General features: G+C 40.7%; 1 protein-coding gene across 8 annotated transcripts in view; it reads right to left on the reverse strand.

Moving 5' to 3' along the window:
• Positions 1-14,183, reverse strand: part of PRDM10 (PR/SET domain 10) — a 98,180-nt gene that overhangs the window by 19,729 nt on the left and 64,268 nt on the right. For 4 of the 8 annotated variants that reach the window (XR_013523134.1, XR_013523133.1, XM_035265087.3 and 1 more), the window contains exons 9-13: positions 12,834-12,951; positions 9,489-9,618; positions 8,752-8,994; positions 2,657-3,004; positions 1,064-1,219 (exon numbers count right to left, since the gene is read on the reverse strand). Coding sequence is in view for 4 of the 8 variants with exons in the window: in XM_035265087.3 (XP_035120978.3) it covers positions 1,064-1,219; positions 2,657-3,004; positions 8,752-8,994; positions 9,489-9,618; positions 12,834-12,951 (995 nt within the window). In the remaining 4 variants the exon portion in view is untranslated. The remainder of the gene's footprint in view (positions 1-1,063; positions 1,220-2,656; positions 3,005-8,751; positions 8,995-9,488; positions 9,619-12,833; positions 12,952-14,183) is intronic. The other 4 variants (XR_013523136.1, XR_013523135.1, XM_035265089.3 and 1 more) reach the window with 1 other exon arrangement.

The raw sequence follows: 14,183 nt of genomic DNA on the forward strand, positions 1-14,183 counted from the left end.
AGTAAGGGAGAAAATGAAAGCAAGCAGAGACATTAAAAAAAGAATTCCAAGGTGTTAAAATATGGTATCTGGCACAAAATGAAAAATCAAAAAAATATTGGCTGGATGGGATGGATGGATGGCCAAACAGTATCACAAAACAGGAATATTTTTAGATATAATTTTTTTTTAAATTTAAGAACAGAAAAACCCCAGACCTATTTATACTTTTCACACTGGAGTTCTCTACAGAATTCTAAATTGTGCTACTATACATTAAAAGCCATTAGATTATATTCTGTAACACACTTCAACATAAAGCAAGCTTTGAAAATTCTATTTCTCTTTAATTTCTTTCCATTTGTTATAAATATACCCTTAATTTTCCTCTGCTAAATCCATTTGATTCTTTTCCAATTTCTATGAGAGTGTGACCTACAATCATATTCAGCAGAATGGCTTCCAATGACATTTTTGCAGAATCACCTGATTTTCCAATGAAGCATATTTCATTGTTTTTACATTTATTTATTTAACTCTTATTTCTGGGTCCCCTGCAGGGTTTTGCTTGGCTTCTTTTCAGTTCCAGGTGGGTTACTGATACTTACTACATTTTACTTTAATCTTGGAGGTCATTAACATTCTCCAAAGTAGTCTAAGCCTTCTCAGCATTCTTCAGATTTCCCACCTGTATCAGATCAGAGTCCTGCTGCCTGCGAACCTCAATTACTGGCTCTTAACCAGTGCTCAATAAAAACCTCTTGATCTGAATGGTAAGTAAAGGTACTGGTATCTTAGGAAATCTCAACAGCAATTTAGTTATAATGTCATTATACATTTGGATTCTTTTAGGAGATGCATTTTTACTCTACTTGTTTGGGGATTTGAATTAACTATTTTGAGGAATTAAGTGAGTTTCCCCCTTAATTTTATAACTAAGTCAAACACAAGGCCCAAAGTGCATCTCAGGTCCAGTTCATCAGAACTGGGTGATAAACCGATGAAATGAACAGGCATTTACCCTCAGCTTGCGATAATTCTAGCAGCCACGAGAACCACCTTGGGCTGGGTCTTCGTGTCATACCTTAAATTGCTTCCCACAGGTGGAACACAGGAAGTCTTTGCGGTCCGAATGCCGGAGCATGTGGAGTCGCAGTTTGTCCGGGCGACAGAAGGCCTTGTCGCACTCTGTGCACTGGTAGATCTTTTCTGAGTGGAAGCTGCGCACGTGTTTTTTCACCTGGTAGTAAAAACCATGGAAAAACTCAGGGGACACAGGCACCAAAGGAAATGACCAAAGGCAGCTTGTCAACGCTAGAGGGAGCCAAATGCATTACCATGGGTTTTCATCAACCCCGCGGAGGAATCCAATCAGATGTGATAATTGGCCTCAATAACACATACTGTCCCTGTCACAAAGAAACAAAACAAGTAGCCAGAAAGCCTTAGAAATCCTAACCTCCCAGAGGACTTGAAATGTGGGAGACAGAGTGCTCGCTTGGTCAAACCCTGATCACTTGCAACCCATTTTTCAAAGATAAAAAGCAAAAGTTCCTTTGGGTTTAAATGAATCTTGCTAAAAAGGATTGATAGGAAGACAAAAACCAATTCTTCCTTACTTTTCTCCGTCTTTAATCTGCATAGAAGCACTTTAGCCCCTTTTGATCCTTTTACATCTTATAAAATCAAGTTCTGAAGAATTAAAGACATGAATGAGAAGATACAGGAGACATTACTGGTTTATGAGAGCAATATGAAGCTGGTGTCATTTCTCAACTAGGACTTACTTCCCTTACTTTTAGATAAATAAAGGAATAGGGCTTCTGAACTCTCCCAGCCACACATATCCAATGAAGAAGAGCTAAGGATGGAAGCTAAGTAGTGAGTCCTAGCAAACTATTCCCATAAGACAGTTTGCTTCACTATTTTTGGAGTTTCTTTTGCCATTAAATTATGCCTTAAAGCAACCTTCCTCCTAGTTTGCGTGAAGTGAGAAAATTTCCAAGACTCTCAACATGAGCAGAACTAAAATTAAATCCTAGTCTTCTTTTCCTTTGGTAATTGAAAAAGAGTCTTTTTACAAAATGCTTCATTATTCACTGACTAGCATAGGAAAATCTTATCACTTAAAGTCCAAATGAAATTATGAATATTCTGAAATTTATCTTCATCCATTTTGCTCGAACAAAGAATACACTACAGGGGAGAAGGCGGTCGTTGCTTGACACAAAAGTATATTATATACCAACTTTCTCTTTGTTTCCTTCCAAAATGCATGGCCTTGGTAAAGCAAGACAGGAAACCACAGTAGTAGGGAGGAGATGTTCCCAGCCTCGGAAATGGGAGTATGTCTTCTACAGGCTCTGTGTATCTTATAAGTAATAGATATTGATAAAGATTATGAAAGACTTTTTAAAAATTATAACAGATCTGGGTGTTTATTACCCGTAATATAACTTAAACACTTCAATGTCAATGTCTGATCTGGACAATTAAGGGTCATAATAATCTTTTGTTTAGAAACGTAGTTTGATTGAAGAAATATTGTTCTCAATTGTAAAGTTGTTTCAAAGAAGGGATGAAAATGCAGGTGCTAGGCAGTCTCAGTTTTCCAAAAATCGAAGTTTCTTTTACCAAAAGAAGGAAGCAGACAGGAATCGCAGTAGTAGACACTCACCTGGATAAAATCTGGGAACCGTTTCTTACAAGTTGGGCAGGTGAAGTAGCCATCATTGATATGAATGGCTACATGATCTTTCAACAAATCAAGGCGGTCAAAGGATTCTGGGCAAAAAATGCAAGAGTAAGTCTTCTGGTCTGAGTGGAGCTTCATGTGGCTCTCCAAGGATGCGCTGCTGATGAAGCCCTTGTTACAGAGATCACAGGTCAATGGGCAGTTCCCCTCCCGCCCATGGAAACGCAAGTGCTGGTCCAGTTTGTCCTTTTCCCGGAAGGCCTTCCCACACTGCAAGCATTTAAAAGGCCGGAAGGACTTCCGAATAAACAGATGCTGAAGAGCTGCATTCTGAAAGACATACACAAATGTGATCATTTAGTGATGAAATCAAGAATGCAAATGGATCACACTTTTATAGCGAAAGAGAGGATGATCTCCTCAATCACAGACTTGCAACAGAAGTTCAACTCTAGGACACACACAGTTGAAAGGAGATGTTTCTGGTGAAGACTGAAAATGAAGCTGTCCTCAAAGGAGTTCCTCTTGAAAAGACGAATTTTGTGTGTGTTTTGTTTTACATCTATGTATGTGGGTTTTCTTTAGAAAGGGTTTAAGTAACACAAAAAAGCGTTCCCAATAGAAAACTTGTATAATAAAACAAATCCCAAACTGGAACAGGATGAAAATGGAAGATCTGGAGGAAAAGTCTTAAGAGTAAGTCACACATGCAAGAACCAGGCTGGAGCAAGTCAGCCAAATGTTATTTGTTGAAATCCGTGAGAAAATGAATTTGAAGCTTGATGAAAACGCTTAGCAAAAAAAAGACAATAAAAAGAACTGAAGAATTCCCTATTCTTCAGTGGCAAGTGGTCCTTGCCAGTGTCAGGGTGGAGGAGGAAATGGATACCAGGTTTCTTTTGGGGGTGATAAAAGTGTTCTGGAATTAGAGAGTGGTGAAGATTGCACAACTTCAGAATGTTCTAAAAACCACTTTAAAGGGTAAGTTTTATGTCATGAGAATTACAGATCTCAATTCAAGAAAAAGAACTGAAAAGGATTCAGATTTATGTGAATGAGACATAAGCACACATCATAAATGGAACGTATGTATTTTATCACTTCCTTCTTAGAAAACAGAAGACAGGGTCCCAGCATGGTTAGTTCTACTGGTTAGAATGCCATGCTAACAAAGTTAAGCTCATCACACTGTTCCTAGACCAGGCAATTCTGCTCTTTGTTTTCAGGCACAGATTGCACTTGCAATGCTGATTAGCCATCTTGTAAATTCATGCAATTGTTATAGGGAATCCAAGTGGGATAGTATGGGTACTCAGTGCAAACCCATCACCACCTCTGGAAAAACTATGCATGCTCTACTGAGAGCAGATCAACAAAATCATCTCTCACACAGAGAATGCAGAATCAATCTTTCAGTTATGCTTATAATGAAGACTCATTCATAAGTTCCTCAAAACACTGCAGGAAAGCTCTAGATTGCTACAAGGGGGGGAAATCTTTCAAGTATATCTGTGAATGGCTGTGCCTATGTAGCTATAAATGAACGGTAATTGAAGGATTAATGGAGATCTTCATGCATGATTTGTGTAATGAAGAAAGTGCAGTGAACAATGCTTAAACCCTTCAAATTACTTGTAAGCATCAATTATTAAACTAAATTTAATGTGAAATTATCATGTGAGGAAAACAAAATAATTATTTTAGATTTAGTGAAATTTCTAGACATAATTACTGTGTAGCAGAAAATTTCTTTCTCAGGGCTTCTCTAATGGGGCTTAGGAGAAAGATTTTTAAGCTGCTACCTATTCACTTATCTTGAGTAAATAAACAGCAATTCTGTTATCTTCTTCAGCCAATGGGGCTGCTTCAGGGGATGTATCAGACTTTATTCTTTTTTTTGTATCCAGACCCCTTAATAAGTTGCTTAGCTTATAGAAAGTCTTCAAAAGCAGTTTGAAAATCAGTGAAATATATTTCATATGAAACTCAAAAGAACTATTTCGAGGATTTTTCTAGAGCATCTGCAGAGATTTCTAAGAATAGATCTTTCTTGGTTGGGCATGGTGGCCCACACCTATAATCCCAGCACTTTGGGTAGCTGAGGTGGGCGGATCACCTAAAGTCAGAAGTTCGAGACCAGTCTGGCCAACATAGTAAAACCCCTCTCTACTAAAAATACAAAAATTAGCCAGGCATGGTGGCAGGTAACCCCTGGGCTAAAATCCTAGCTACTTGGGAGGCTGAGGCAGGAGAATCGCTTGAACCCAGGAGGTGGAGGTTGCAGTGAGACTCTGTCTCCAAAATAATAATAATAACAATAATAATAGTAGGTTTTTCTCAAATCAGCCATAGGGCTTGCTTTCACTTCTGTGCACAGTTCGGCAGCCACCGCATCTTTTTACTCTGTCTGGATATTAATTTTACATCAAAGCTTTACTATTTTGTCTACTTTCAAAACTTTATGAAAATATTGCAGATGAACCAATGCTATTCTGAGATTCAGAGATGCAAGATTTAAATTTTGCCACATAGAAATCTTTTCCTTTATCCAAGCTCAGTGAAGTGTCCAAGGACAGACATAATGCACACTGACTGTGGTCCCATTGAGGATGCCATTTCTCCTTGGGTGCCAAAATCCAGAACTCAGTTTTGTTTTGGTCCATTATGCTAATCAGTCTTCTGTCATTTCTGATTAGTGTGAGTACCTCCAGACAGTTGATTTAAACTGAGCCACCACCTGGCTCCACTTTCTTGGTTCTACTAACAAACCTTATCATCTTTTCAATTTCCATGGAGCCCTGAACATTGTATTCAAGAACTAGACTGTATTTCTCTGATCTAATGATACTAATGGGATCCTCACATTACAAGGTTGTAAAAGTGCTGAAATGGTTCCCACCCCTTGACCCACTTGCAGGCCAGTTCTGTTCTAAGGGGTCTTCTGTAGATCAGAGCCACCACCTGTACTCATTTATAGAAAAAATTATGAAAAATGTCAGAGAAAGCACACAGATCCACTCTAGCTCTTCTGCTCCCTGAGTTCATCAGGCAATCCACCACACTATACATATATATCAGCTACTCTAGGGACACCAAAATCATATTGTTGCCAAGTTCTGTGGTTTGGGATTCAACTCACATTGCAATGAATTCTGAGACAACAGATTACTTGTGGACAAAGATCATAAAATGTTTCTAAAGTTTAGGGGATTTTTGTTTGTTTGTTTTTTAGAGATGGAGTCTTGCTCCATCACCCAGACTGGAGTGCAGTGGCACGATCATAGCTAACTGCAGCCTCGACCTCCCGGACTCGAGCAATCCTCCCACCTTAGCCACCAGGGTAGCAGGGACTTGTAAATACATACCACCACGCCTGACTAAAATGTTCCTAAAGTTTGATATTAATAGCGACAAGAACCTAAATTACTGATCAATTTTCATACTATTTTAATTCTGACACAAAAAGGAAATCATGTTTGTTGATTTGGAGTTTGGGGGGCTTTTTTTGAGACAGGGCCTCACTCCATCACCCAGGCTGGAGTACAGTGGCACAATCACAGCTCACTGCAGCCTTGACTTTCCACGCTCAGAGCAGCTGGGACTACAGGTGTGTGCCACCATGTCCAGCTAATTTTTTGCATGTTTTTAGTAGAGACAGGGTTTCACCACATTGCCCACGTTGGTCTTGAAATCCTGGGCTCAAGCAATCCGCTTTCCTCAGTCCCCCAAAGTGCTGAGATTACAGGCATGAGCCACTGTGCCTGGCAGTTTTGGGGTCTTTTAAACCACTTTCCTTTGGACAATTTTCTGCCCACTTTCAACTCCTCTGGTTGGCCAGCCCTGCTCAACACAGCTTACTCTGCACCATCGTTCCACGGCACCCCTGCTACGGCCAGGCTCATGTCTACACTGTCCCGAACCACAGCAAGAACCTCCTGTGTCTGGGCCTCTGATCCCATGGCTGCCATTCTCTGTAACAGTCTACCTTCCTCCCCTCTCCCTTTCATGGGCTAGTCTAAGTCTCACCTCATCATGAATTATTCTGACTCCTCTATTTTACTTTGACCTTTCACTTTTCCAAGTTATACTTTCACACTGAACACCTAACTGTAAACTCCCCTACATTAGTATGATTCCCTATTTAGACTGTAAGCTCAGGTGAAAATTCTATTGTGTACCCAGCACAGTGGCCAAATATACAGTTAGATCTCAACACCATTGCATAAGTCATTCCAGTGGTTTCAGTGCTGGAAGGGACCTTGGAGATCACTTAGTCCTACCCTTCATTTTGTATATGAGGAACCTGCAGCCCACAATGTATTCACTGATCTATTTTCAAATAAGTTATCATTATTCATTAATTTTCATTTACTGTAGCAACCAAATTGTGGTTTCCACCAGGATTTAGTAAGTACAGGTTGCAAAGAACAGCAGGTCAGGCAAACACTTAAGTAACATTCTGTTATGTGAAACACAGGAAACAAACCTACCTGCAGCTCCAACTGAGCAGGCAGCATTAGAGGAGAGAAAAATAGTTACATTACCAATTGGATTGGAAGACTTCCCTTCAGTTGGTCATTACCAATCTGGATAGAAAAGATGAAAAAATACATAGCCCTACTTTTTAGAATGTGTGAGAGAAAAAAACCAAACTAGCTCAACTAAGACTGACCTCCAAAAGCCAGAGACATATGGCTTTTGCTTTGACACAAGGAACCTTGTACCAAAACCAGCACCCCTGCTCATTCAAGAATGCATGTACAATGACGGCTGGACTGTGTTTGTGCATCCACAACTTCACTGCATGTGTGGGCTTCGGTTTTTCAAAAAAACAAAAATCTAGCAAGCATTTCTCTGGACTTAGTAAAAAAAATCAAAATGGCCAAAGCAGAAAATATAGTAATTAAGCATGAGAAAGAAGTGCAGATTAGGAACTAAAGGAGAATAATGGGTGGGAAGATACTAATTCATAGCTTTTTTTTCCTGGCCTATGTTTCTGTATGTTCGTTATACCCTTGTGAAATAACATACAGTGAGTTGAGAGTTTTATGTTTTGATACAGGGCCCTCATAAAGGGTGTTTAGCCTCAGAGTTCTTGGAGCCCTTCAAAGCTATCATATGGCTACAAATGTTTAAATGTGTTTTTACATGAAGGCATGGACTAGACTATTTTTCAAGGTCCCTTCTAGCCTACGGGCAAATAAGAAGACCATGAGAAACATATGCTGAAACGATCATGCAGGTAGAAATTGTAAAGCCTGGGAAGTTATACAAAATGTCTCTTTCATCTCCCGGAAAGTACCAGTAAGTCTTTAAGCACTCAGCTGCCACAAACAGGGCTTTAAGTCATTGTTTTTTTATCAGCACAGACACTTATCCCACAAAGCCATATTGTTTTCCACACAAATCCCCTGCAGTTCCTAACTCAGACTCAAATGCTATTTGTGAAATAACAAAACACATCTGAATTGCAAGTCATGAAAGCTCTGCAGCCGCATGGTCTGAGGCCAAGACACAGGTCAAGTGACTGGGACACTGACTAACTCTTGAACTGACAGCTTTGGCTCGAGCTATCCCCAGGTGTGTGAATTGTACCTGCCATCTCAACTTGGACACAGGTCACTTTACAGTGATGAGTAATGACATTTGCCATTCTCCCCTGGGAAGCAGTAGATAAGCAAATTTAGTTACCCAAAATTAACTTGAGAACTATGATTAGGCACAAATTAGCCTGGTTTAAAACACAAATGATTATTATAACTAAATGTACTTATTTCTCCAGTTCCAATCTGTGAATTGAGGGATGCAGAGAGCTAGTCCAGGAGCTGCCAACCTCCAGGCCTCTGTGTCATTACTAAATGGGTCAAACCTAGGACCAGCCATGATAGCCTGCCACAGGACACAGAGACATTGAGAAATAGTGAATACCTTCTTTCAAAATAAGGGGATTGCACATGTGATGGGCTAGATGCAAGATTTCAGAGTGGAAGGTGAATAGGTTGGAAAACCACCAGAAAGCTGGTGGTGAGAGGAAGATCACTGGCTGGCGCAAGGAGCTACCGGCTTTCCCCACTTACTCGAATGCGCTTGGCTCTGCGCATGTCATCGGCTGTCAGCGTGCTCTGGGTGGGCACCATGCTCTCTTCGTGCTGCGGCTGCAGATGCAGGGTGTGAGTTTCTGGTTCATGTTCCAGGGGAGACTGGGTTTCTTGTGGCAGCTGAGGGATTGGGATAGTGGTCTGTTCTGGTTGATCCAGCCCATTCAAAGTGGCTGGTTCAGCCTCATCAAATTGCTCCTTTGTGGGAAAATGTAGCAAGTCCTGAAATTTGCAATAAGCAGGAATAGAGATCAGTGCTGGAGGGTCTGTCGGCTCAGATTTAGAATTGCTGCTTATTTCAGAATGACTAGATTCATAATACTCAGAAAAAATATTCTCCCTCTGGGAAAGTTAATTAGGTAACTATGCACAGAAGGCAAAGCAGCAGAGATTCCAGAGCACTTAACAAAGAAAAGACTGTGATATGACTTTTCTGGAATATCAATAATTTTAATAGTTTAATTAAACAAAGTCTATCTCTACTAACCCTGGTCAATTTCAAATCTTTAGAGCAGCAAAGTTGGGTTTTTGTTGTAGGTAACCCTTGATAATACACTTTTCTGCCATTCTCTAATCATACTTTAATTAACAGGCAGCAAGGTCTGATAGGAAAGGTCTACAAACATTGGGAAGGTCCCTGTATTCACATCTCATCAGGGATCTGGTGAGTCCTCCACACAAGCATCTAAGGAGGGTTCCTTCCCATCCCCAGGTACCTGTGTCCCATCATCACTCTTTTCCCCATTTTCACTGGTGATTTCCAGGCGGATAAATTTTGGAGGACGCCCCGGTCGTCGACCTGGACCAAATCGCCTCTTGCCTCGTCCCCTTCCTCTGCCTCTTGTTCTGGGGACAAGAGATTGGGTTATGGGTCGTCATGGTTACATAATACTCCATAACAAATCATGACCTAAATGATCCTTACTAACCCCAGATTTTGATGCCTCTCACCTTATTACTTTCCAGGATTTTCTTAATGGAAACAACTGTTTTACTAATATACACTTTCTGAACATCTCATCCTTGCCCTCTATTATAGCTTAAAGATATGTCTTCAATTCTTCTGAAGAAAAGAGCTATAAAAATTCAAAGCACTGACAATATTTTGCTTCTGAAATGATGTGAAAAAGGCAGACAGGACAGAACATGCTAAGCCTTCGAGTGTGTTCCCAGGAGATGTCATCTGAGACAAGATTCCCATTATTTCTCTCTTTTCCCCTAGCCTCACCTCATATTCCTTCCAAGAAATGTAGCCAAATTCAAACAACTTTCTTGTTTTACTACAAGCTTCTGGAAGGTCAGAATTCAATTGTTTCATAGCATGCCTAGTAAACATCAATTAAATTTTATATTCCCCTTAATGGGTTTTTTTTTTCTTTCTGAGACTAGATCTTGCTCTGCTACCCAGATTAAAGTGCAGTGATGTAATTATGGCTCACTGCAGCCTCAACCACATGGGCTTAAGTGATTGTCTCACATTAGCATCCCAGGTAGCTGCGAATACAGGCATGTACCACCATGCCTGGCTAATTTTGTTTAATTTTTTGTAGAGACAGGGTTTTGCCATGTTGCCCAGGCTGGTCTAGAACACAAGCAATCCTTCTTGGGCCTCCCAAAGTGTTGGGATTAGAGGCATGAGCCACCATGCCTGGCATGAATTGCTAACAAACATAAATTCCTTAATAAAAGTGGCTCACACCTGTAATCCCAGCATTTTGGAAGGCTGAGGCAGGCAGATCATGAGGTTGAGAGATCAAGACTATCCTGGCCAACATGGTGAAACCCTTTCTCTACTAAAAATACAAAAATTGGCTGGGCATGGTGGTGCACACCTGTAGTTCCAGCTACTCGGGAGGCTAAAGCAGCAGAATCACTTGAACCCAGGAGGCAGAGGTTGCAGTGAGCCAAGATTACACCACTGCCCTCCAGCCTGGTGACAGAGAGAGACTCTGTCTCAAAAAAAAAAGGCTCAAAAAGTAGGTTATGGAAGCTTCTTTTAGAAGATATGTATGTAGGAAACATACAATGTCAATCAGATCAAAATTTTATTCTTCCACTCATCTATTTAATAATTTAACAAATACTATATATTTTTTTCAGGAACTTTTAAAAGACTTTCCATGTTGGAAAATTCTGAACCAATTAATGTAGAAAATAGTACAATGAGCCCAATGTGCCCATAACCCAATTCCAGCATTTTTCAACCCATGGCCAACTTTTTCCATCTGCACCCCTACCACCTGCCCACACACATACCCACTCGATGATTTTGAAGCAAATCCCATATATCTTTTCATCTCTTGATATTTTGGCATGTCTCTCTGACTCATAGGACTCTTTATATGTATATGACCATAATTCCACTATTACCTAAGAAATACCTGATAGTTGCTGGTATTATTGTATCTAGTCAAAGTTCAAATCTTCCTAGTTGTCCCAAGTTTCTCTTAACAGTTGGCTAACAAAGGTATTATCTACTACGTGTCACGTACTATGCTGGCACTAAGGACATCAGGTTACATGCAATAGATTTTACCCTCAGGGGTCTAGTAGAGGAAGCTGGCACTAGTAGAGGGAGCTGGCATATAAACCAAAAATTACAAATATAATACAAAAATTGCTACAAGAGAGCCATGAACAGAGTTTTAGAGATACCCAGAAGAGAGTGACTCAAATCTCACTGTGTCTACCCTGCTTAGACATTCATCCCTGTGGTCACATCCTAGAACCTGTCACGCTTGTCTCTTCATGACAATCCCGTGCACTGCCCACTCGGACACTACCCTGGCTCTGATCCCTGTGGTCACATCCTAGACCCTGTCATGCTTGTAAGTCTCTTCATGACAATCCCGTACACTGCCCACTAGGACACTACCCTGGCTCTGTAGTTTACTTCCTCTAGTCCCTGCACTCAACAACCCTTCAGCCATGCAAGCATCTTCAATCCAATCCTTCTGGCTCTTCTGTGCAGCCCTGAGTTGCTTTGAGTTCGCTCCCCTTCTTCCACAGCATACACTTCCAGGTCCTTCATTGGAACCACTCCCTTGTGGGTGCTCTCAATTCCCATCCCACGCTGTTCTGTTTTCTTGATGTGTGTTATAAGCACTTAGCAAAGCCACAACCCTGTGTAATCCAATTCCCTGCCTGCTCTGCACCAGCACCCCTGAAGCTGTATGAAGCTGGCGAACAATGCACAGCCATGCTAGTGGGCTCACTTTCATTTTATAACCATGAACTCCAAGTGGGCACTTAATATAACAGGCCATTGTATGGCACTTCCCTAAAACATTCACTTTCCCACTTACCTGACTACCATATCACACATCTCCTCTCTTTCCAAACCCTGGAAAAACCGGCAACCCTACACGGTCCCCCTGGCATGACCCTATCCCACACCACCCACGTTCCTCCCCCAAACTGTTGCGATAGCGCTAACGGGATTCCCTGCCTCCACCTTACTCCAATATAAGCTAGAGGTAATTTTATCCAGGTGTTATTTTTATCCAAAATGGTTTTCAAAAAATACAATCAACATCACAATACTCTCTGACCAAAACCCTCTAAAGACTTCTCATCACACTTAGAATAAAATCTAAATTCCTTGCCATGTCCCACAGGGCTCTACCTGATCTGGCCCCTGCCCACTTCATCCTATATAACTCTCCCCTCATCTGTCTTATTTGTATAGTGGAATTAAACATATGACTTAGTTTGATTAAGTAATTGTACTGCTGCAGAAAGTCTGAAAATCAAAGATGCAGATTATTTTGAAGGTATATGCTATCTCAAAATTTCCTATTTCAGAATCTCCAATTAAGGGAGATTTAACTAAAGTGAAAGGACGTCCCATTGCTGGGTATTGGTTATGCTGGAAAAGATGGATAATGGTAAACGAGGAGCAGAGGGAAAAGGATATGACAGGTAACACCCTTCCCTCAGTAGCCCACCTGGTTACTTACCTACACATGACACTCAGAGACACTCATTAGCTAGTGGACAATACAGAAATGATTCTGAGCCTTTATAAACTCAGTCTGTGAGCCTTTCTCCCTCATACATACCTGCTAAACACATCTAGTTTCTCATCATGAGAATTGAGGTGCTGTTGTAACTGTTCTGAGCTTATAAATCGGCGGTTACATTCATAGCAGGGCCAATTCTTCTCTTGCTCTCGAAGAACTACAGTCACAGGAGAGAAATCATAAGGGCTGATGATCAACAGACACTGACAAAACTCAAATGCCTGCAATCCCCACCGTTCTTATCTTATTGCAGCCCAAAGGGTTCATGATTGTACAGTATCTTCTATTTGCATTACCGTTTTGTTATCAAATCGAAAGCTAAAATTTGGCAGAGTTGGTTTTTAGGATCTTATTTTCTAATGTGTCCGTGCAAGACATCAAAGGAACAAATATCCTCACATCACCCTCTCACAGCCCTCAACACACACACATGACCTCACCATACTGAAAACACAAAAGATGTTGCAAACATCTGTATGCAGATAACCTAGAGATTCAGAACCAAGTTTCATAATCTGAGGGTATATTTTAGCACAAATAACTTAAACATCAATGCTCAGTATAATGACTTTAGCAGAATGTTCAGATGTATCCACTAAGCTGAATATGGGCATACTCCATGACCCAGCAACTCCACTCCTAGATACACACTGGCAGAAATGTGCACATACGTTCACGAAAAGACATGTAAGAATGGTCACAGCAGCACTCTTCAAAATAGCCAAAAACTAGAAATGATCTTATTGTGTAATGAAGAATCTGGCTGGTCTTTGTCCCTAGTTGGTAACCTTTAAGTCACTGGAATTTCCTGGGCAATAGGAGTGTCTTTGTTATTCATGGTGCCCCATCCCATAAGCATACCCAAATTTATTCTAATGAGATGCTTCAGAGTGGGGACAGGCCACGCAGGAAAGCTCAACAATGTAATTAGAAATGTGGGGCTTGGAGCCAGGGGTTATCAGCCTGGCCTCATGGAAGAAGCAGGAGGTGGGGAAGCTGGCAATCAAGCTTGATCACCTGGCCAATGATTGGATCAGTCATGCCTATGTAATGATGTCTTAATAAAAACACTGCATACTGAAGCTCAGGTGAGCCTCTATGGTTGGGACTCATACATCAATGTGCCAGGAGGGTGGCACGTCCTGAGGACATTTTGTGATCTCCCAGACCTCACCATATGTATCTCTTCATTTGGCTGGCCCTAATATATAAAAACCATGTATTTTTATATATTAGATATCTATTTATATATTATAATAAACAAAAGGATTTATTATATCTTTTGTAACAAAATGGCCATCTTTAAGAAGAGTGCTTTTCCGAGTTCTGTGATTTATTCTTGTGAATTATCAAACCTGAGGAGCTACTGGGAACCTCCTAACTTGCAGA

The sequence above is a fragment of the Callithrix jacchus genome, chromosome 10 (assembly GCF_049354715.1).
Source record: "Callithrix jacchus isolate 240 chromosome 10, calJac240_pri, whole genome shotgun sequence".
NCBI lineage: Eukaryota > Metazoa > Chordata > Mammalia > Primates > Cebidae > Callithrix > Callithrix jacchus.